General features: G+C 40.8%; 1 protein-coding gene across 3 annotated transcripts in view; it reads left to right on the top strand.

Annotated features, from left to right (window-relative positions):
• Positions 1-25,521, top strand: part of LOC146700050 (serine/threonine-protein kinase PAK 3) — a 50,679-nt gene that overhangs the window by 13,682 nt on the left and 11,476 nt on the right. For 2 of the 3 annotated variants that reach the window (XM_085470076.1, XM_085470074.1), the window contains exons 1-3: positions 5,153-5,357; positions 23,504-23,697; positions 23,837-23,937. In XM_085470076.1, coding sequence (XP_085326202.1) covers positions 23,526-23,697; positions 23,837-23,937 — 273 coding nt within the window. In that variant the 5' untranslated portion in view covers positions 5,153-5,357; positions 23,504-23,525. Of the gene's footprint in view, positions 1-5,152; positions 5,358-23,503; positions 23,698-23,836; positions 23,938-25,521 lie in introns of those variants that run through there. The other variant, XM_085470075.1, reaches the window with a different exon arrangement.

Raw genomic sequence — 25,521 nt, 5'->3', positions numbered from 1 at the left:
ACAGCTGTAGCTTGCCTCCACCAGTGTATGAAGTGAGAGTGAATGAATAGTGGTATTGTAAAGCGCTTTGGGTGCCTTGAAAAGCGCTATATAAAATCCAATCCATTATTATTATTATTATTATTATTATTATTATTATTAAGGCAAACCCTGATGGCCAGACATTCTTCTTGAAAATGTTTTTGCAGAGAGCAGAATTCATGTCTCCATCAGTTAGGGCAAGTTTTCCAGGTCCAGCCCCAGACCATTATACTACCACCACCATGTTTGACTGTTAGGATCTTTTTATCTTTTTTATGAAATGCTGTGTTAGTTTTATGCCAGATGTAATGAGACCTAAACATTTCAGAAAAGTTCAGAATATTTTCACAAAGTCTTGGGAATCATCACAATATTTTTAATAATAATAATAATGGATTGGATTTATATAGCGCTTTTCAAGGCACCCAAAGCGCTTTACAATGCCACTATTCATTCACTCTCACATTCACACACTGGTGGAGGCGAGCTACGGTTGTAGCCACAGCTGCCCTGGGGCAGACTGACAGAAGCGAGGCTGCCATATCGCGCCATCGGCCCCTCTGGCCAACACCAGTAGGCGGTAGGGTAAAGTGTCTTGCCCAAGGACACAACGACCAGGACAGAGAGCCCGGGGATCGAACCGGCGACCTTCCGGTTACAGGTACGCTTCCCAACCCCCTGAGCCACGGTCGCCCCGCAAATGTGACACGAGGCTTTTTGAGACGAGGTTTTTTTTCTTCTTGAATCTCTCTGATGGGTGCCATTTTTGCCCAGTCTCTTTGTTGTTGGTGTTGAATCATGAACTCTGACAAATGAAGCTTGTAGTTCTTCAGAAGTTGCTCTGGGTTCTCATGTGGGGATGGATCATCTCAGGTGTTCTCCCGACCGAAGTTTGGTCTGTTTTTAGCATCTTTTTACTGCCATTTGTGTCTGCCACTCAGGGACTCTCACATTAACTTTTATTGGGGGGGGGAGTTGGCGTTCATCGAAACTAGCGAGCTAACTTCGTTAAACTTCATAAATCCTGTTTTTAATGGATGCCTGGATGCTAAACTTAATTGTTACACCTGGTAGAGCAGCCACACTGATCATTTTATTAGAGATGAAAGAATGTAACTCTCAACGATGCTGCAGTGGTTGTTTCACTTTGTGAACTGAAGAGGAGTTTGGACCCGGAAATGGCTAATGGCGTCAGGCTAAAGAGGGTGATGGCTCTCACAGTGGTGGAGCCTTTGAATTGGCTTTGTAACCCCTTCCAGACTGATAGATATCAATGACTGTGTTTCTTATCTGTTCTTGAGTTATCTGTTATTGAGTCTACTTCTTTGTCAGACAGGTTCCATTTAAGTAAGTTATTGATTAGACTCTGTCTTGCAGTAATCAAGATACCGAAACTGAACTCCGCTTTCCAAAAAGTGTGGTTAGTCGGTTATCTTTGAGTAAGTCAGGAAGGGGGCAAATAGTTTTTCACTGCACTGTATATGTTTTAGACAAGATTCTATGTAGATATATGTAGAAACTCATCTTTCTCTGTCTACAACACTAGTAAATTTCAGACAGGGCTTATTACAAAATGTCACCACAGAGATGCGCTCTGCGTCCAAGGATATTTATAGGATTCTTTATATAAACCTGATCACTGACAGGAGCCTATGGATACTAGTAAATCATGCTCCTCTGAGATTCAGCTGCGACTTGTCCTGTCGGCTCCTGATCTGAGCTTTTACTGCCAAGCATTAGGAAATGATTTGCCTTGTGTATTGCTGAGCTAAGTTTAAGTAAACAGGAGCACATATTTAGAAAAGTATTGCGTGATTCACTGCAGCAGTGAGAATGGAAAATATATTAGTAATGGCAACACACAAATACAGCACAATTCTTGATGGAAGCAGAAAAGCTTAATGTGTGTAAATCCAAAAAATGTTCTTATTACCATTTGTTGTGCTGATCCTAATTAAAACATGTCATGCATGCTTATCCATTGGGATTTATAATGGGGTAGCAGGTATGAGTACAGAATTTCTAAAGGGCATGTGGCTGTGAAAGAAGCACACCGGCTTTAGTAGGAGGTCTGTGCCCTTTCTAATCATTGTTGCCATCCCGGTTTGGGTTTTGTTTTGTTTGATTGTTTATTTTTTCAGGAGACAAAGGGCCTTCTTTTCTCATGGGCCACATAAAGCACATTAATCCAGGTGAAAAGTATAATCCTTTATTCATTTTACCTGGTAATTTAACTCAAAACAAAAAGAGAAGGAGTAAAACATAATTTGTTCATTTGGATATTAGCATAAGCACACATTTCTTAATTAGGTGGAAGGTCAAGAAGCTGGGCAGGGCCTCGCGAGTGTCGGAAACTTGCAGTGCTTTGTAACTGTGGAGCCTGGTCGATTTCATAAACACAGTTGGTCAAAAGTCCCAGGAAAAAAATGGGACATCTGAGACAATGAATTGATCATTCCTGGTTCCTGCTGTGGCCTGATGGTGGCTCAGTAATAAACACTGCTACCTCACAAAAAATGAGCTCAAGTCCAGAGCTTGCATCCATTTGTGTTTATGTGGGTTTCAGTTAAATTGGTGACATTGAAGTGGCCAAAAGTATTTTGTCTGTCAACATGTTGGCAATGGCAGATTTGCTGTGGCTTTGGTGCTGACTATTCACAAATACACTCACATGTACAGAAAAATGGATATTTAATGTGGATACTGCTGTCGCAAAGTCATTGGGTAATTGAAAAGATGTTATGAAATTAAGATACTAATACCAAATAGATTGAGAATCAGTATTATCCTCAAACACATTTTTTTCCTTTGGTGAAAAGGCTTTGTCATTTTACTTATGCTGTCAGATTTATTGTCATTTTAACACTTTTCTATAAGTGTGCCTATCTGCCTTTTAGTGTATAGTTATCCTTTGTTTCCTTAAGAGCAAAGATTATTTTCAGCTTTAACACTTTCCCCCATATAGACAGCGTTTTACAGCCCTCAGTGTCACCTTAATGACAAGTTTTGTCATTTATATCAATGAAGAAGTGGTTAAAACAGGCTGCAGGGTTTTATAAGCGTTTCCCTAGTAAGTCGATCCCCCTGACTAATTTCCGATGCAACCCAGGTTGTTTTGTTGTGGGAGCAGGGCCGAAACCACTCAGTTAAGAAACAGGAGTCGCCTGTCAAGTTCAAATGTTCTTGTGGCTAAGCTAAATTAGCATTTTTCCTTCTTTTCTATATTGGCAGGGTTTAATGAGTTCATCCTAAACACTTGCCTGCAATAGATAAAAGGTATACTGTCAGAAAATAAATGTGCACTAGATCATTCCTGAATGTAAAATCCTCAAGATTTAAGAGCCTGAGGATTATTACCAAACACTAACACCTAATATTATTCTAAAAAAAATCTAATTATTAAATAAATAATTCAAAGCTGTTTTTTTTTTAGTTTTCTTTGAAAATATATTTGCTGTTCATTTAAAAAAAAAAATCTTAAAAGCTACCTTCAAATGTGAATGAAAGCACTGCAAGGGGGCATTATCTTCCTGCAGTTCTCCATTTGAGTGAACAGACCGTCACCGAACAGCCATATTACTCTCTGACAAGGAATCGACATTACAGGGGTTGTCAGGACAACCAGCCATGATTCACAGAGCCACAGATAGGCCTCCACCTTGAGCTAAAAGCACTAGCCATGAGACTGAGCAGATGCTGTGCCAGTCAGCCAATCACAGGTGAGATAGAGGAAAAGGATGACATCATAGGCAAATTAGGGCAACTGCAGCGACAGTTTTGGTTGTCGTGTTCGCCTGCTTTTGAACTCAGAGACTCCGGTTTCACTACCTGCAAGTGTTTGGTGGATTTATCTCAAATTTCAAGGTGTAGGGGAACAAACAAACTAAATGAATGTTGGTAAATATTAATATAAAAAAACAAACACTGTTATGTTAATTTGTCATTAAAACATGTTCTCAGTTACATTAAAATAGATATGATAAGAGCACTAACCACAAAAGCAACTTTATATATAAACATTGATACAGAAAATTAAATGTTATTTTGTTTTTGTTTTGTTTTTTTAAAAACATGGGGAACATGCAAAGTAGGTAGTTTATCCTTGCATAGCAACAGCAACTAATTTGTTAAATAAGCAAGACAAAGAAAACCCATTAGGCTGAAAGTAGCAGTAGTTGTAGTATATAATAATCAATCCATCTATCTTCTTCCGCTTTGTCCGAGGCTGGGTCGCGGGGGCATCAGCCCAAGCAGAGAAGGCCAGACCTCCCTCTCCCCAGCCACCTCCTCCAGCTTATCCGGGGGAACACCAAGGCGTTCCCAGGCCAGCCGAGAGATATAATCTCTCCAGCGTGTCCTGGGTCTGCCCCTGGGGCCTCCTTCCAGTGGGACGTGCCCGGAACACCTCACCCAGGAGGCATCCTTGTCAAATGCCCGAACCACCTCAGCTGGCTCCTTTCGATGTGGAGGAGCAGTGGCTCTACTCTGAGCCCCTCCCAGATGGCTGAACTTCTCACCCTAGCTCTAAGGGAGAGGCCAGCCACCCTTCGGAGGAAGCTCATTTCCGCCACTTGTATCCGTTCTTTTGGTCACTACCCACAGCTCGTGGCCATAGGTGAGGGTAGGGACGTAGATCGAGCTCTATTATAATAATAATAATAATAATAATAATAATAATAATAATAATAATGATAATAAAAATGTTTGGATGCATTTGTTTTCTTTTTACAATTAACTGTAAAGTCTCTACTTTTCTTGCAAATTAATTCTCTCTGACTTTGATGCTATTCTAGCAGAAATGTTTGAGAGGCTTTGCCAGTTCTGATTGTTTATATGAACTCACCTGTGTTAAGCTGTTCTGTTCTTATTAAATCTGATGTTTTTTGAAGTTACAGCGGCATGTACTCACAGCTCAGGTTAGCATCGTGTTTAGTGTCTTCCGTGTTTGCAACAGAAACAGTCTTGAGCTTAATGTGCAGCATAATGCCATCCGCCCATCATACTCCCTCTGCAGCTTTGAGCTGTTAACCAGAAAACCAACTGTGTCTGCCTGTTGTCTTTCCCCTCCCCTGGACCAGCTGCCTGCATTAATATTCAACCCCTCAGCCAATCAGCAAACCAGGGTGGATGACATCATGGGCTAGGGAACAGTGAGCAGCCAGTAAAGCATCCAGCCTGCCGAACAAGCTTGCTTTTAGGGTCAGGAACTGGTCTGACAAGAGAATGGCAATCCTGCCTTTAAACTGTCATTAGGACTGTACGGTCAGCGATGAATCTACCACTACTCCGGGCCCAAAGGCGTAACCTGAGCAAGAGAATGTGAAGACATATTTCAGGTAATTCCCTCTCTGTGTGTGCAATAAGGGATGTGGAAGGGGGAGGCAGAGGAAGGAGGAGAGGAGGAGGGGGCTGTGTATGTAGGGGTGCTTTGTAGCCTTTTTTTCTTCCTCCACTCTGCATTCTGCCCTGCTAAGGAGGCAGCTGTTTCATCAGCAGTCTCTCAGTGAGGGCGAGATGGAAATGGATGCCTGCATCAGATGGCACGGGCATGTTTTATATCATTATATACCATCCTGTGCATCACATTGTTTCTGTGTACACTCCCCTTTGCCTCACAAATAGCATCTTTATTGAAGGAGGGGTGCAAAAATCAATGGTGGCATTTGTACAGGCCTTGTGGGTTTGTGTGTGTGTGTGTGTGTGTGTGTGTGTGTGTGTGTGTGTGTGTGTGTGTGTGTGTGTGTGTCAGTCCTGGAGAAATGCAGCAGCTGCAGCGGCAACACTGAAACAAAAAAGAAGCAACGCTATTTTGGGTCTGTAAACCCGCGGCTTATGGATGGATGTGAGCTGTATATGCTTCGGAGGGTACGTGGGTGTGTGTGTGTGTGTGTGTGTGTGTGGGGTGGGGGGGGATGGATGGTTAATATGCTGATGGATGCTCTTTTGTTATCTCTGCACCGCCTCACGTATGGCCTCTCTAGAGTGGGCTTCAAGAAGAAATGAGTTGTATTTCCATTTGTGCCTTTCAGTGATCTCTCACCCACACAGCGGTGAAGTGCCTCCGCTTCCTCGCTTTAACATGGATGTGTGTAGCAGCTTCATGGCGGCTGTGGTGACAGGGAGATATACAACATCTGGTCACCTGACTTCACTGGGGATCGGAGTGGGGGTGGGGGCCGGTGCTGTGAAAGCTGAGCTATTCTACCTCAGATTCTTCTACAGCTCTCGGTGGTAGAGGATGATGGAAGAATTGGCCACAGTACAAAGCTGAATGTGTGCCTCTCCATCACCTGCTCCGATTTTAATTTTGCCGTCCCGGCCAACGTAGAGGAAGGACAGATTCCTCTCCCAGGAAGCGCAGTCATCCCTTGAGAAGCAGGGCCTGATGGGAGACCTGTTGTCTGGCTTTAGTGTGAAAGAGGAAGATGTTAGGGAGTCATATCAGTGATTTAGGGAGGGTGAGATGATTATAAAGTGGATTGGGGGAGGGGTTACTGAAGCTGTTGCTCGCTATGAACATTGGCCTTTTACATTGAGATCGATGTCTTGCATGCCCTTTCACACTAATCCTCCTGTCCACACTTCAAGCAAATATGACTGCATTTCAAGCAGTTAAACTACATCTTTTACTACATTTTTGCATTAAAATATTTAAGGTGTCTACTATATAAACTCCTCAACACCAAGGCAGAACCATTGGCTTTTTTCCCCCCATCACAATTTATCTAATATACGTCCAGAACTCTCTGGTTGGTCTATTAAATATTTTTCTTCCCAGTGTAGCACATCACCCAGCTCCAAGCTTTCCAGAAAAACGGCCGGATACAGAGTGGTAATCCAATGCAGCGTCACAATCAGAAGGCGGCGAGACAATCAGGTTTTGCTATACCATCAGAGTAGAAGTGTTTAATATTTATGCATCCCTCTGTCGAACTGATCTGCGAAGCTGTCGCTGGAAAATTCGTCTCCACTGATCTCTTGGCTGTGCTTCACACCAGTCTTAGATGCTCTGCTTCACATGCCACATTGCATTATATATTCATCGCACCGTTATCGACACAGGTCTATTACACGCAAATGGGCAATTAATAGCTCTCCATTTTGTATCTGTGCGTGTAGCTGTTTACCATCAACAGAGCGCGTTCTTACCTGTATGAGCTTTTTTCTGTGAGTTGGTTACGCACCTCTTATATAAAATAGATATCTCCACTCAAAGTGTTATACTCTTGAATTTTCTGACGAGTGCAAAGTATGCTCAGTTTAACTGAAAATCTAAGTGAAATTATAGACTCGGGCATATGTTTGTTATGTAAACATGCACTCTGCTGGCAAAATGGAAGCATATTGTGGCTTGACTTTAATGCAAATGATTTCCCCACTTGTGACCAACTGACCACTGTGTAACTTTAGTACTTTTCTTTTACTTGTGATGTTCATTGATTCATCTGCCCAGGCCCGAGTAGCCAAAATAATGCAGTGTTTTTATTTAATGTGATCTTATCAATAACACAATAGGAGCAGCACTTCATTAGTGTACTGAAATGATCCTTTATTTAAAAAAAACACAACTATGGCAGCCAGTTTGTTTCCATGTGTATTATGTGCTCTTCTGGGTTTCCCCATGTTTTCCATTGCTCAGTGTAACCCAACACACTCGGCTTCTCTTACCTCACCTCAGCTAACAAAAGCAGTAGACACAGAACCTCATCTTGGCCTGTAGCCTGCTAACTGGCCTGCCTGAAATATGATAGCAGGACACACACACACACACACACAAAACACATACAACTAAGCCTCCATCTGTTGAGGGCTTAGTCTGAATGAGTTATTCTGCTATTGTTAAGTGAAGTTATCGTTTGGGACTCATGCTGAAAGTGTACTGGCCCTGTGTGTGTATACATGCGTGTGTGTGCTTAAGGGTATAGATGTTGAGAGTGGAGCACTGGTCTTATGGTAGGTGTGTCAGAGCTACAGTCTGTGTTGTGGATTAGCATGTTGGATTGCAAGCCATCTGGCCATTTTGTCTCCGAAAGGGGAGGGGAGTAAGCAGGAGAGATGGATGGAGAGAGACAGAGGAAACACTCACACACTGACACATTGACACAGCTCCCTGTGTAATCTCCCTACTTGATGTCTGTTGCTACTTAGACAAATATACAAGCAAGCTTATTCTATCTGTTTATGTGTTGTTTGTCTGGCTGCGTTCATTAAAAAAAAAGATATTGCCTGCAGTTTATAATGTTTCAAATACACACCGCAAATGTAGCCTCATGATAGATATTTCAGATGTATTTAAGTTCTAATGCCTTAACAGTAAGATGGATATTCCAGATGGATGCCGGCTGTGGAGAATATAGGGATCAAATTTTGCAGGGGGAGTGAGAGGGTTGGGGGTGGGTTAACAGATTAAAAAGTTTCTCTTTGTCATGGGTTTGCAGAGAGTTGGAGAAGTGAGTGAGCTTGAATAAGTCTGAAGATGAACAGATAGAAAAATATTAAAGGCCATCAAGTAGGAATAGTTTCCAGAGAACGAAAGGACTCTAGATGATCTGCAGATACTGTGACCACAAGGTGACTGTTTAATCTCCTCTTTTATAAGATGTAACTCCCTGATCGTTTGAAATTCACTTTTCAGACCTTTTCTTATTATTATTCTGGTTGTATGTGCTTTGCTTCTTAATGAGAGAACTTCACAGTTGCTCCATCTTTCATGATTGTATATCAAAGATTCTTAGTGTGTTTGGAAAACATCTGGAGAGCCAAAGAAAATTCAGGGCAGAGTTTTAATGGAAAAAGTTTTGCTTTTGTCCATATGATCTTAGCTTTGTGTCTTCAGGTAGAGGAGACCTTGGAGCAGTGTTGACGCACTGCTTTGCCTCCAGATGAACTACTAGTGCTTCAGTTTGTGGTCTCAGTTGCATCGAAGTAGAGTGAGCGTGTCTCAGCTGATTCTCTTGTTGACACAAATATTAGTCCCATGCTAGTGTTTGCCTATGCAAAACCACAATGTAGCTCTGTGCACTTAGCAGGGGAAAGGTTATTAAAGTAGAGCACAGTCGGCTGTAGTGAGAGAACAGTAAGGCTATGCGATGAACAAACAGAACACACCACAAAGCTTTTTAACGCTTCGCACAGTTTCAGGGGAAACTATTTAGTGACCTTGAATACTTTGCTGGAATAAAAAAAAAAAAGAAGAAAGCACTTGGGGAGACTGTTTCCACTCTTTCCTTCAGTCATTACAATTGGTACATCTTAGCCCTTTCAGTGGTACTCGGAGCAGGTGCACCAGCTGGCTTAGGAGGGAAATCATGCCCCTTTCTGCCTCCAGATGGCCCTCGGAAAAGCTCATCCATCCCACAATAGTGGATAAAACCCTGTGGTACCTTTTTTTTAAAACCTGACAATAATAAAACATGTGATGCTCACCTGTACTTAGACATGCTATGGGTTGTATAGAAAGTCAGGTCAGCAGTCTTTGAAGAAAGAAATGAAAGTATAGTTTGATTCTAAACTGAGACAAATTACCTGTTAGTCATGAGACTTTTTACCTGTAATAAGCCTGTAAAATGAAAAACTAGGTGTGTGAATGCTGCCTCTTGTTATTCTTTTTGGAATTCATGTTGAGGTTATAATTTACATTTAAAGATTCATGAATCTTTATTAATAGTGTTTTTATTTCATATAAATAAAACAGTGGATTACAACCATCTGCTCTGTTCAAGGATTTGAGGGTTTCCTACCTCAACCTCATACCAATTTGTAAAATGTTTTAGACATCTTGAGTATTTTGCAGTTTATACATTTAAGAACATAACAAATCAAGATTTTTGTTTAAATCTGTCATATTGCTTTTACAGTAAAACATTTTCTCAGGTTGATCTGATATACTTCTATTAAGGATGAACATATTATACTGGGCATTTGAAGGTTTTCTTTTACTTTTATGGAAATCATCATCTTGGTTTTCTGAGAGCAGATGTAACCATAATTAGAAAAGGGGATGGAGTGCTAAGTTAGCAGCTAACCTTTACATGCTTGGTTAAATAACTGCATCTATAACCTTGACTGGACCTCACAGTAAGCCATAATATTTGTTTAATAATCATGTTTAAAATGCTGGATTAACAGATCCAGTTCACTGACTCAAATTAGTGGAGGTAAGACAGGTGCCCACATCAGTGTCCCCATTCAACCAATGTAGCCAAGCCCCAAATTTAAATCTTAACCTTCTGTCTGTTTTATTGTTGTTGGATTTTTTTGTATCAGGCCATTCCCGTAGTTTTGTCATTTTTAACCAAAGAAAGTATTAGGATTTGTTATTGAATTGCAGTGGGCTTCAAGTGGTTGCTGGATATACTGCACTTTTAGCACATGCTTAATCTTTCAGCCCTGGAGTGTACTACTAAGTGTGAAGTAATCACTCAGTTGAAGATCAAAAGACCTGGACTGGAACCTCTCAAAAGAGATGCTCTCCGCCCTTGTCCCATTCAACTCTGGAAAAATTTGTTCATGGAGAGAACATGATCTCACCTGGATGCCATCCAATTGCCAGCTGTACTGGGCAAGTTTGAGCTAAATGGTTCCTGTAGCCAGGTGAACTTTCTATTCTCGTACTACTAGCAGAATTGAGCTGAGGTTTTACTAGTAATTTTTCTCTAGCAGATTTATAAATTAGTCCGGAACACAGTTCTTCTATCAATATTCCTTCTTACTCCCACTGTAGATACATCAGACCAATAAGCAGAAGCATTTGAGTTTGATTTTTCTGTCAGTGTAAAGAAACTGATCCAAAGTTAACCGATGGATTTGGAGCAAACATTAAAAACAGTTGCCTATTGAAGCAGGATTTGCTTGCTTCGATGTAACCTCATGGTTAATCAATAACGATAAAGGTCTTAAATGTCGATTTTCAGTCATCAGAAACTCGTCTATTGCTAAGCTAAGTCTATTCTCTAAGTGAGGCTCATGCATCAAAGAAAAGCAGACTCTGACCACAACACAATTTTACCTGGAGGTGGGCTGTCAGGATGGGCTAAGAGAGGCTTTTTTGAATATGAGGAATGAGGAAGCTCATCCTGTTAGGGAAAGTATTGATCAGTTTGCTCTGTTATGTCATAAATGCCCATAAATAAACTACTAGTCATAGAAATGTGTGGGACAGTTAGAATTTTCTGTCAGGAAGGAATTATCACATGTTAACAATGCTGCTTAGCTCATTTATACTGCTGGCAGTTCAGATCTGATAGAAATTTACCACCTGACAGGATAAACTGCTTCAATTAAAAAGTACTTCTGTTCCAGCTCATACAGAGAGAGCCACTCAAACTGTCATAACACACAGGGAACGGTAATTTTGTCAGCTCTGGCTGTTCACTAGTACTCGTAACTATAGTTTATTCAATTATTTTAGAAAGTGTCTTCTAACCTAATATTTTTTGCAATATTTACACAAAAATCTACAGCCAATGAGAAAAGCAGCACTGCAGGTTTAAGACATGACATGGTGTGTGTGTGTGTGTGTGTGTGTGTGTGTGTGTGTGTGTGTGTGTGTGTGTGTGTGTGTGTGTGTGTGTGCATACACACACTTGAGGGAACAGCACTCGAGCAGGTTCGCCAGAACTAAATATTAAATGACAGAGTGAGCTCTCAAGCCTCCCCAGCAGGGGAATTTGGGAAAGGATGGTGCTCAGTAAAATGAGAGTCATGCTGGAGTGTAGACTGTGGGGGTAAAATGAGCCTGCAGTTTCTGCTTTGTTTTAAATATGAGGATCGGTGTACCCAAATCTGTCAGGAGAGTGTTGTTTAATTGAAAGTAAGTGAACCAAAGGGATAATATTTGGTAATACCACTGAATCCTTTGAATGCGAGGGAATAAATTGGCTACTGAAGAGAAAATAAGGCAGGTTATATCATCGTGCCTTTGCAATCTAATCAGTGTTGTGCTAATTGGAATGGGACAAGATCAATGTAAAACTTAACAGCCAAGCAAAAGGGTTCATTGCAGTAATCTAATTTAGCAGCATAGGTGAGAATATTGTGCAATATTTCTTCAGTGTACAAATATAAGCACCTCAAAACTGAGTGATTTTATCTTCTTAGTTTTTATCTAAATGGTTTAGCTACTGGAACGCTTAATTTATTCTTGTCATTTGCAAAAAGTCAGATATGTATGATACGCATACTGTCCAATTTACATTAATTTAATTAATAGTGATTTAATTTACACTGATTAGATACAGTTTCAGTTCAAAGTTGGGAATCCTTTGGAAATTTTTACATTTCTGCCTAAATGTGACACAAACCGTGAACATAACTTTCATATATCGGAAAAGTAGCAAAACAACCCAACTAAACTGTGGTGGGGCGTGGTCTGCGGTGCCGTGCAGGGAGGGCTCATGCACCTGCGCGGCATCCCCAATTACGCCCACCGACCTACATAATTGTGTTGTTGTGTGTTAGTTTTTTGTGGTGTGATTTGCAGCTGACAGCCGAGAGCTGCAGCTAGAATAAATAGAATGGCTCTAACACCGAATCTGTGGTCCTGCCGTGTCTCAGTCACGCCACATAAACAAATGAAATGCGAGTAGAAACAAAGCAAGTAAACGTCAACTGTTGACCGTTAGTTTGATGGTAAAAGTAGAATCAGGTGTTAGGGTGCTGCCTGTTTTTAAATTAAAACAAACATGTATCTAAGTCTGATCTTCAAAACAATCAAAGGAATAAATCATGGCATCAACAAGTGAGATTTATTGATTTTCATCAGTCTGAACAGGGTTACTTAATAAAACAAGACCAGTCACATTTCGTGTGACCTTGACATTGATCAGATTTTCACCAAAATTAATCAGCTCAAGCTGTTATTAATATCTGCCGTCACACAAAATTTGAACTTGATATCTTGAAAACTGTGGATGCTAAACTGCTAACAAACAGACAGAGAGACAAACATATTGCATGCTCCCTCCCTTCGGGGAGAGAAAAAACATTTGGAGCAAGGTTATTATAGTTAACTGAAAGCTAAAACTTGATGTGAAAAAAACATTTGAACTCACTAAAATAAAAATTAAAACTGCTTTCAAACTCAAGACCACTGTTACCCTCCACAGGAGTGGTTTAATTTAAGAAACCGTGGGTAATCTTTAAGCAACTAAAAGCCTCTCTCAAGTTAGCTAATGGTCATATTTGAGTCCACTATGATGAGAAGACTGGATTAAATGGTATATCTGACAGGGTTGCAAGGAGAAAACCCAGAACTTCACTAAAGGAACAGTGGTTTTCATCTTCTGTCTGTTAAAGATCACATGAGAAAGCCAGAAACATATTGGAAAGCCTTTGTCGACAGATGGGAACGAAAGGAAAACGTTGCATTTCCTGCAAAAGAACCTCAACCTTGGTGGTGTTAGTGACATGGGTTGGGTCTGATTTTACTGCATCTGGGTCAACGTGGTTTGGATTGTTCCTAAAGAGGAATACGTGAAATTCTTGTTCTTCTACCAATAGATATATTGTGAGAGGAACCTGAAGGGAAGAGTTCATGTCAGGAAAACCCCAAACATCCCAAATTTGAATGCGCCCGAGCATTAGAACAGGATACAGTTCCTGGAAGCCAAAGTGCAAGGCTGCATTTAGTTTAACTGCACAATAGGACATACAGTACTCGACATACTAAAGAGCTATTCTTTTTCTGTACATACATATGTATATAAGTAGCATTTCCCACAATTGATAAATGACCGGGTGTAATATTTTCATTTAATTTGTTTAATATTTATAATTTCTTTCCTATACATGTGGTTTTGTAGACTATGATCGGATGAAACAAGATCATACTCTGGCTCGTGTCTAATAATAGGTCAGTGATCAGAGATATTTCCAAACTGTGCTGTGCATTTTAAAAGAAGAAGAAGAAGGGAACAGAGAGCTCTATTACAAACACTGGATTGAAGTAAAACACCACGTTCTGTCTTAGAAAAGCTACTTGGATAGAAAAATATACTGTATGTGCATCAGCTGTGTTTCAGACCTCAGATCTCTGTGTTAATGGACATTTGAAGTGCTATTTCAAAGTGTATTTGAAAGCTGTTTCATTCATTTACTTTTTCCTTTGATATTGTGTAATCATGCTCTAGTTGGCATATTATGAGCGGGTATAAGCCTTTTTACTCACACGATTAAAAGATGTTCATAGCTTTCCCCCAAGGCGCGTGTATCCCCTAAAAATAGATGTTTTTTTTTGTTTGTTCCAGTGAAACATGTGATTCTTTTTACCCTGGAAAAATAAACAAATGAAAGAAGTCTCACTCTTTGTGCAGGGAGGCATACTTTTGAATATGTTGTAAACCTGTCATCAGGCTCTTGATCAGGTATGGTTATTATATTATGGAACTTATATTAACTGTATTGGCATGACTATTAGAAGTGTGACAACATCTTTCTACATACAGCCAAACTTCCCCCACTGAAACATGAAACGAGGAATAAATTTGCACACCTCTGTCTCACCTGCCACCTGTTACAATAAAAGTGTGTGAGGCAGCTGTGACTTGTCCCTTTCATGAACCAGACGTTGGAGCTGTATGCAAAGCAGAGTTACAGAGTGTTGCAGTAGAAGCTTTAAACCAAAGAAGTGAAGCTTCATTTGACAAAAGTTGAAATGTCAGAATTTCTTTTGTGACTCGGGAATCAAGTCGCTGTCATGAGTTTTAGATGTGCTTTTGATGCTTTTACTTTTTCTTTTAAATGTTGAACAGTATTACATTAAATTGTAAAATTCACTTTACTAATGCAGAACAATAGAAAGTAAGAGCTGTAGTTTGAACATTTGCGAGCTTTAGAGGTGCTTGTGTGCGCGTTTTGTTACTTTTAAGAGAGTGCACCCACTATCAATTCCAAGGTTTTACATATCACACATCATACACTGAACAAAACATATAAACGCAACACTTTTGTTTTTGCTCCCATTCCCCATGGGATGGACGTAGAGACCTAAAATTCATTCCAGATACACAATATAACCATCCCTCCCAAACAGTGGTCACAAATCAGTCCAAATGTGTGGTAGTGGGCACATCTGCTATATTGAGATAATCCATCCCACCTCACAGGTGTGCCACTTCAGGATGCTCTTCTGACATCATGAGTAGTGCACAGGTGTACCTCAGACTGCCCACAACAAAAGGCCACCCTGGAATGTGCAGTTTTGTCTCACAGCAAAATGCCACAGATGCCACAAGCAATGAGGGAGCGTGCAATTGGCATGCTGACAGCAGGAATGTCAACCAGATCTGTCGCCCGTGCATTGAATGTTCATTTCTCAACCATAAGCCGTCTCCACAGGCGTTTCAGAGAATGTGGCAGCACATCCAACCGGCCTCACAACCGCAGACCTCGTGTAACCACACCAGCCCAGGACCTCCACATCCAGCAGGTTCACCTCCAAGATCGTCTGAGATCAGCCACCCAGACAGCTGCTGGAACAATTGGTTTGCACAACCAAACAATTTCTGCACAAACTGTCAGAAACCGTCTCAGGGACGCTCAACTGCATGCCCGTCGTCCTCATTGGGGTCTTGACCTGACTCCAGCTCGTCGCCGTAACAGACTTGTGTGGGCAAATGCTCACATTCGATGGCGTCTGGCACGTTGGAGAGGTGTGCGCTTCACGGATGAATCATGGTTCACATTGTTCAGGGCAGATGGCAGCTGAGAATGTCCCAGTTCTTGCATGGCCAGCATACTCACCGGACATGTCACCCATTGAGCATGTTCGGGATGTGCTTGACCGGCGTATACGACAGCGTGTACCAGTTCCCACGAATATCCAACAACCTCGCACAGCCATTGAAGTGGAGTGGACCAACATTCCACAGGCCACAATTGACAATCTGATAGACTCCATGCGACGATGTGTTGCACTGCATGAGGCAAATGGTGGTCACACCAGATACTGACCGGTTCTGGGTCCCCAGACCCCCAATAGCGCAAAAAACTGCACATTCCAGGGTGGCCTTTTGTTGTGGGCAGTCTGAGGTACACCTGTGCACTACTCATGATGTCAGATCAGCATCCTGATGTGGCACACCTGTGAGGTGGGATGGATTATCTCAATATAGCAGATGTGTCCACTACCACACATTTGGACTGATTTGTGACCACTGTTTGGGAGGGATGGTTATATTGTGTATCTGGAATGAATTTTAGGTCTCTACGTCCATCCCATGGGGAATGGGAGCAAAAACAAAAGTGTTGCGTTTATATTTTTGTTCAGTGTATATCCATTTTAATACAACCATGTCATTCTAAATTCAGTAAAAAGCCAAAATGCTGAAACGGTGTGTGCAAAAAATCAATAAATGGAACAAAAAAGAATATTTACCTTTACTGTTTCAGATGTCACCACTTATATTCTCTGTTGGATTTCACCAAACATGATACTGTGCTATATCCAAACATCTCGTGCCAGCTCTCAAGCACGGTGGTGAAGCAGTGATGATTTGAGCTTGTTTTGTAGCCACACGGTACCTTGGATGATCTGATATCCTCGTGTTGGTGTTGTTCCCAGACCATCATGAAAATGTTGTTCCAGGTTCAACATTGCAAGTGACCAATCACATTTTTGTGACGTTATTCTTTTGCGCGCCAAGCCATTCATGCATTTATGAAATTCCAATGTTGCAAGGACAATATCAATTCTGCTTACTGTTTATTAAAGGGTTACGGTTAGGGTCAGGGTCCGTTGATCGGCGGACAGAGGCGGTTTCACGCAGCTTTATTACAGTTTTTTGTTTTACGCCGGTTTTTCCCGAAGTCGCAAAAGTATGACGTCACAACATTCTGATTGGTCACTTGCAATGTTGATCCTGGAACAACATTTAGTATGATGATCTGGGAACAACACCAACACGAGGATATCAGATCAACCCGGTACCTTGCAGTCACTGAGTCCATGAACACTTTTTACCAAAGTATTCTAGAGCCTTACAGCTAAAACTTAGCTCGAGTTGAGTCATAACATAGGCCAGTGATCCCTCAAACACTAGCAACTGTACAAAATGATGGCTGAAAAGGAAAAGAATCAAAGTGGACCGGTCAAAATCTAAACCTCAACCTGATTGAAATTCTCCCTTAATAGAGCTATGTATAAGCACGTGCCTGTAAACCTTAATGAACAAAATTCCCTTTTTTTCAAAGACTGGTTCTGCAAGCAAGGTTTAGAAGAGTGTGCTTACACACATCATTTCAAGTTCTGTTTACCTTATTTTAAGACCTGGTTAGGATGGGATCATTTGTTAGGTCCTGATATGTAAAACCTTTGAACTGACAGATGCCGTACTGTGTTTTTACCATGACTGTAGCTGTGTGCCTTTGCTTCCTGTGCTTATGTTGAGATAAACAATCTGCTGACTGCATTATCACATGTCCCTGTTCAGACATAGGAGTGGCACCAAGCTTCTCATCTGTCTGCAACAAACTGTCAGAAAGTGTTAATGTGGATGACAATCCAAGAACTGCCAAAAATAGGTTTTTAACTGTCAGTGTCAGTGCCTGAAGAAATAAGGATTTTCTGACTTACCTATTTACTGAAATATTGTACACCAAGTTTCAAAGCATAGTCACAGCCTTGTATTGATAAATGAAAACAGCCATTAATTTAGTTTGACCACGAGTCCTCTTTAACAGACATGAATGTCAGACATCGCTTCCCCTGCCCCCCAGTTGAAATGCAAGGGGATGACATATGGAAGCGGGCTACATGACTGCGGGTTTTCTTCTGATCTTGAGGGTCCAGCCACGGGGGAGACGGGCATTTGTGTAGTTACATGTTGACAGCTGTTATTGTGTGACACTGTGTGCGTCTGTAAAGTGAAATTTATCTGACCCTGTGTTTATAAAATGCAGAGTAAAAGTTCTGTACAGATGGAGCAAATAACAATGATGATGTGCAGCTTCGAAGTATCCCTCCTTCCTCCTTATCTTTTGACCGTCCTCAAGCTGTCTATCCCATCCCAAGTAATCAGCATCCTTCATAGAAGGACAGCCGAAGCCAAGTCAACCAGAGAGCGTGTCCTAATCAGGGGCATGGAGAGCTGAGCTTATGGAGCCCTCCCCCCACTGTGGGGCCATTACTGGGCTGCCATGGGCTCAAGATTAGAGCCTCTTCCTGTGGTTAGCCATTCAAATTCAGCATTAATGTTTGAAAGAGCAAGGAAAATGCCTACTCTTCATGGATATATCAATATTTTATAGAAGAGAAATGTGAAAACATCTCCAGTAATGTCTGTGCGGGTTTAGTGTTTTATCTTATTTCTTTTTAGGAGGCTTGCACATTTGTATATCGCTGTCAAAATGTCACATTTTTCTAAAGCAAGTCAAAAAGGATGACGCTGGGGGTGTAACTTCTGTCAAATTAACACGTCATGGATCATTGTTACAGCTGCAGTTCTCCTCTTCTGCATTTTGACTCAATTAAAAGTGAAACGATGGAAATCTGTCTTACAATCCTTTTTTCCCCGTTGCTGGTGTAGTTCAACCTCGTACCAGTAAATTCAGTATCGGTAAAAGTCATTTGTACACTTGATGTATAAGAGACTGGGCTGTGTGTGTTTCAGAAATAGTAGCTGCTTGTTTCAGGGACAGTGTACTTACTGACTGCTTGCCTGCCTGTCAGTCTGCACAGTAAATAGGTCAGTGTTTTATGTGAGCGAAGAATCGGTAATGTCTGGGCCTTCATGAATCTGCCATCTTTAGCCGTTCAGCAGAACTGCCGGCAGGAAGGTGATAAGCTAAACAGCCATACAGCATTAGAGACCACATTTAGATTTGTAATATCTAACTGTGATGCTGCTGCTGCTGCTTTTGTTTGTTGTGCTCACTCACGACTGCCTGTCATTAAAATAAACAGAAGCATCCCGAAGAGGGTTTTGGGGATTTTTTTTTTTTAGCCATCATTCAGCCACGTTGCTTTCTGAGGACAGTTCTTTCCTAACGTTATCATATTTATGAGCACTTCAATGTTTTTATATAAGTGGTGTGTGCTCTCGAGGAGGACACGAGTATTGATGAAGCAAAGGAGCCCTTTCAGACAGGTACTCGTTTCTATTAATCTGACAATATGTCAGCTTCACGTGTGACCGTGCACCTCTGAAAATTTGCCACAGTAAACCCACTTTTACTTTTGTGACATCACTCTGCCCAAACTGCTCGCAGAAGTTCCTTTAAATTGGTTTATTATTGTGTGCTGGAAAAAGTCTGAACAGATTCATCAGCTGTTCCGTAAATTGTCATCATCAGAGTGCAGACGACCCCGCTCATGTGCGTTTTAGTCGTCAGAGACACACCGACCTCTCCAAAGCCACCTAACTCCATCCATATATGTTGCTTTCTCCCACTCGCTCTAAAGCTTCACATCTATTACAGTGACATATTTTTTTTAACTAAACCTTTACATTACAGCAGGTATGTGACGGGTCAGGCTAATGAGACATAAGTAGTGACTGCAATCTGAAATTGGACAAAACATTAAAAGGAATAAGTCAGTGTATTGCTTCCAGCTGTTTCTATAAATATGCATTCCTGTGACTGTGTGTCATCCATGCTGATGATCAAAGTAACTATTAAAATAGTTTCACCAACACTTTTTTATATCACTGATGGGGACTGTGTAGGGTGTACCCAGCCTCTCGCCCTCTGACAGCTGGGATAGGCTCCATCCGCAGCCTGCCACTGTGAATTGCATAAGCGGATGGATGAGTTGTTGGGTAGAAGTCCATGTAACTGTATGTATTGTGAGCCCAATGCATCACGCATGCGTCATGGCTCCTTACTCCTCTGTTTAATAACAGAATGGCTATTAGAAGCCAACAGTTTTACAAATCCATGTCTGAAAAGGGGGAACAACTAACCCGACTAAACCTCAAGAACTCATTAGTTTTATGTTTGAAAAGTTCAAACTCTCCTGTCGTTGTTTGATGTTGTAACCACCGATTCTTCCCTCCATGTTTTCAGACCAGATATTGACTCGACAGATTAGAGCCCCATCGCTGTTGGCAGGTCTCGCTTGTTTAATGCGCACGTTACTGAATCCACTTCTGTGCGTGACAGTAAAAGCAGTGTGACTTCTATCGAAGCAAAACTGATAGCAAAAAAAAATGATGTTAACGGATTAACAGAGGCTTTAGTCGCAGCTGTGTGAGTCTTAACAGGACAGGGATGTTTGTGTTTTTGCAATGATCCATAGACAAGGTAGACAGACAGCTTGGATGCCACTTTGTGACACTAAATCACTTATAGTGCTGCACTTTTTCACCGATTATAAAAAATTATACCCCGTGAACTCTCTTAATAGGATAGATGACAGACAGTCAGCCGGTCTGGTTATGGATCATTTAGAAACGATCAGTAACTGTGATTGAGAAGCAAAGAAAAGGATATGAGGAGGAAAAAATCAAATGCTTAAATAAAAGTTTAGATGTCAAGTTCAACAGTATTTCCACACTCGCTGTAAGCCTGGTGCCACAGTATTAAGCCATAAAGCTTAATAATCCCTGCGATCCTTCAGCTAAATTTGGCTGATTGTGTCAGATTGCATACAAAGGTTACCAAACCTTGTCTTCCTTATTGCCTGGACAGCCGTGCTGTATACACGCCCTGTTTCTTTAATGTGTCCACATTGTGAATTTCCTCTGTAAATAGCAGAGTTTTGTTGGGTTTTGTTGTCAGTGACACGCCCAAACTCCAACCTAAGCAAACCTGTTTTTTGTTGTCGTCTGGAGTCTCGCATGGAAAGCGCCAGCATAGTGCTCCCCCACCAGCAATATATCTCATAAGATCTTTGAAATGCGGTATTAAAATAATAGCAACGACATAGTGGCGTTTTAAAATCATAGTATGTCTCTGGAGCTGACTGGTTATTCAAAAATAGTCGGTGCCTTCTAGCTAAGCCAGATCAAAATCTAATTTCAGTTAACCGTGAGTCACTTTTTTTTTTTTTTTTAACAGATCATTCTTGGGAAAGGGTGATTTAAAGGTTTCTCAGGGATTCAACTGATGTAACCTCTGTTAAAGGAAGATGCTGCAATATTATTTTTATCCCTATCTTCCATTGGTGGAACGCTTCTTGTTTTCAGTTCTTGTTCATGTTCATGTTTTACATTTCAACTCTACATTCATCTACAGCGAGCTGGGCTGCTATTGAATGCCAGCAGTGTGCATGGGCTGATATTCGCCAAATAATTTCCGGCAGTCGTTGTTGAATAGTTAATCTAATTGAAAAGATCGCAGTGCGAGCTATCACGTCACTAGCAGAGGAGAATACCAAATGCTGTCTAATTAATTAGACATAAAGATTATGTTGGCAGCTTTTATCTCAGATCCATGTTTAATCTCCAAGCTTTTATTTAATGTAATATAAACTTTCACATATTTTGTAGTTTGTTTCTTACGAGTCATAAACTCAATTCCTTACACATTAAAGCATATTGGTAATGTTATGCAACGGAAGAACATGTTTAATGTTTAAATGGAATAATGAAATCTGTTTACTGAATCCGTTGGATGTTTACATTCAATCAGCAGTTAACAGGGAAACAGTTAATGATGATGTTGTTTTTGTGGGGTTTTTTGTTCTTAATCTGACATGTTTCTGAGGTAGTTACTGCACAGTTAAATAAACAAACAATGAGCATGTTTTGAGAAGCCTTGATTTGTGGTTCTGGTGTCCTGCCCAAACAGGTTTATGATGAAATGACACATTACTGACAAATCCCTTTCACAACAAGACAAGAATTTGAGGCAGCAGATGGAGATAGCCAGAGGTATTGTGTAATAACGCTGGTAACTGTCAAAATCTGATGAAACGGTGGCTTCTTATCATGTCGCATCGTTCCACTAATCAAGTTCTTTTATTCCAAACCAGTTCTTTTGGGACGTTAGGGAAGAGTGCAGCGTGATCTATCAAACTGTGCCTAGTGGAGGAGGAGATGGTTAAGTACAATTGTAAAGGCCACCACGAAGGCACGTGTGTGATTCGTCAAAGGCAAGGCTCGCTGTGTAAAAGCTTGAGAGCGTGTCTTTGTTCGCTTATGTAGGTCTCAAGCAAGGGGGCGGCCCACATGGATGGCCCGCTTTCTGGGATGCCTGTGCTGCACATCACATGATGGGCTTGGCCTCAGGGTGCGGCACTCAAGGAGTCTAAGATGTGTAGATGCAATGGGTAGATGGAAGATTAGAGCATGAGTGATGGAAATATTTACTCTTGCCAGATTCTCTGAGAATCAGTTCTTGGTTGTTGAGTCAACCTTTAAATCTAAATTAGATTTAAATCTGCCGTGCAAAATATCAGCCGTGTCCACATAGGAAGAATTAAGTGTACTAGTACTGTTACTTATATTTAACCAGGAAGTACTCCTGAAATCAAATCTCTTTTACAAGAGAGAAAATCAGAAACATAATCAGAATCCTTAAGGAAATTATATGGTTACAGTTGCTCCAAGACAATAAGGACAGTAACAGACTGAACTAAATGAAATAATACAATAGATTACAAAGCTACAAAATATAAGAAATAGCTGTAATATATAGAAATAGAACTTTTAAATATCAAGAAACATTGTGACTCCTTAAACCCTCCAGAAATTAATCAATTAGTTTTAATAATTATTACCTTATCCATCACTTGAAGGGCTGATGGTTTGGTCCCGCAATCACTCCACATACCGAAGTTTTGCTTACCAAGACACTGAAACTCCTGATGGCTGTTGGACTTCTTGCATGGCAGCTTAGCTGTTACTATAACACTATAGCACTGTAAAGTGCTTTAAGTACCACTGAGGTAGAAAAATGTAAGTGCACACCATTTGCATGAACATATTAATATAAAATACCACTGTGGATTTTTTTTTTTACTGTGGCTTTTCTACTGTAAAACTGCCCCTTAAACTCCATGGCTTGCTCCTGACCTTAATAAAGATCAATCAGGCATAGCTTCTTCATGAAGTCATGCGCAGCCACAATCCTGGCAGATCAGCTGATCTCACTGCCAGTCCATATTAGATGGGGTGTGAGCCGATGGCCTACACGACCTACAATTTTAGCCTGTCCACGGGTGCTGTGCATCAGCAAACCGCTTTGCAACCCACCAGCTCCTTCTTTTCATGTTGTATCTGACTTACTCATTGTCATTACTCATTGGTGTTACTGATACCTGCTCCCTTTTACACAGCAGGTCTTGGTGAACCAGAACACCTAATATGTACTACAAATGGAAATAATGCTTTTGTGTATAAAAAATGGTATTCCTCAGTTTAGCAAACTTAACATTGTTGTGTATTATGCATAGGGCTAAGTGCAAGTGAAATTCAAAGCTAAGATCAGTGCAGAGGGTTTTTGTAGCTTTCATCACCTGCTGCTGTTTGAGTTCTTACTGATCTATACATAGACTTTTTCACACTGAGCTCCTACACCTCTCTCCTTCTCTCTTTCCCAGGGCATTGTGAGTGCTACTAAAGATGTCTGATAGTGTTGATGTTGAAGAGAAACCACCAGCCCCCCCCTTGAGAATGAACAGTAGTTCCCGAGACTCTTCATCAGTGAATCACGCATCCAAACCGCTTCCAATGGCTCCTGAAGAGAAAAACAAGAAGGTCCGCCTGCGTTCCATCTTCCCCGGGGGAGACAAGAGTGAGTATCCTTCTCAACATGTCGCCTTCAGGCTCAGCAGCACATTGGATCACATGGTTTACTTGTTTCCTGTGTGTAAAGAAAAAAAAATAGATGTTATAAATGAGCTTGTAAGCAGATTTTTGTCAATTTCCTTTAGCAAACAAGAAGAAAGAGAAGGAACGTCCTGAGATATCCCTACCCTCAGACTTCGAACACACCATTCATGTTGGCTTTGATGCTGTAACAGGAGAATTCACAGTGAGTATCGCTTTCACCCGATGATCAGGCATATAAATGAGGACAGATGTGCTTCTAAAATTCACCTCTCATTTGAAAGCAAACTTACAGGCACACATTTCAAAATTCACATTTCCCTAAATTGATAGAGTCAGCTAGTAATTAAATTTCCTCCACATAGGTTTGGTAATACAAGTGACCCGAATGACAATCACTCGAACCTATCAAGTAAAACCTGCACTTGATTCCTTCAGTGTTTCCTGGTAAATTACATTTTAGGTCCAGGTAATGCCAAAGACAATAGACTGTCTTTGGCATTACCTAGTTTGTGATTCAGTAGAGCAGTTCCAGCACAGATTTTTAAATGCAAAGGTAATTATTCTAATTATTTAAAGCTTTACAGATGTATGAATACAATTTACTACTCTGTGGTGAATTTTGAACAGTAAAAACTACAGTCTTGGGTAAAACTAAGTTCACCACATTATTCAATAACTCGGGGAACCACCTGTAATAGCAATAATGTGAAGTAATTGTATGTCTCTCACATCATTGTGGGGGAATTTTGGCCCACTCTCCTTTATGTTCCTTCATTTTACTGAAGTTTGCGAGCATTTAATTAAACGCAGCTCTATTAAGGTTCTGCAAAAGCATTTTATTCAGGTTGAAGTCTAGACTTTGACTTGGCCACTGCGACACCTTTTTTATTTTTTTATTTTTCAGCCATTCTCTTGTAGATTCATTGCTGTGCTTGGGATCATTGTCCTGTGCCATGACCCAGTTTCTGTCAGACAGCCTCACATTTGACTCTAGAATATTTTTTGCTATACCAGAGAAGTTTTTAGTCGAATTAATGACTACAAAACAAGCCCCAAATGTGGTGCTGTGCATTATGGCCAGGCATCTCCACGTTGGTTTCCCTTGTCCAAAGGACATTGTTCCCAAAGTCTTGTACTTTGTAAACCTAAACTATCCCGCCGTGTTCTTATTAAAGAGAAAAGGATTTCTCCTGGCAACCTTTCCAAACACGCCATACTTGTTCAGTCTTTTTCTGATTGTACTGTCATAAACTTTAACATTTAACATGCTGAGGCCTGTAGAGTCTAAGATCTAGCTCTTAATTTTTTGTATGGTCTGACCTTGGGATGAATTTGCCAAATTGTGGGGCTGTGTTAACACACATTTGGATGCTCCAGACCAGCAAACTGCTAAAACTTGTGTTTTTTTATAGATGTGCTCACACTGGCTGATAACCAGCTCATCAAGTGCACTTTACGATAAAACGATAAAAACAACATATTAACATATTCGTACACCCACTCACTCATAATAACAGAGATACATATATTGAACCTAGACTAGTTTGACAGTGCTGGGAATAAACTACTAATGCAAAGTCTAGTCTAGTCTGTCCTATACTAAAAAATAATTGTAGGAAGTTTGCGTCTTATCATCACAACCCTATAAAAACGTCCTTACACTAAGGATTACATATTCGGGACTATTTGACTACCAAATGTGCAGCACAGGACCAGTAACAAATAGTTCCTTGTTCATTTAAAAGCTATGTGCCTGTGACACACAGAGCTCTTTTAAGAGTTTTGA

This window comes from Copadichromis virginalis, linkage group LG10 (genome assembly GCF_057382275.1).
Source record: "Copadichromis virginalis isolate Kocher_CV1m ecotype Utaka linkage group LG10, C_Virginalis_male_GT1.1, whole genome shotgun sequence".
NCBI classification, from domain to species: domain Eukaryota; kingdom Metazoa; phylum Chordata; class Actinopteri; order Cichliformes; family Cichlidae; genus Copadichromis; species Copadichromis virginalis.
The sequence above is the reverse complement of the archived record's forward strand: the minus strand, read 5'-3'. Positions and strand labels throughout refer to the sequence as shown.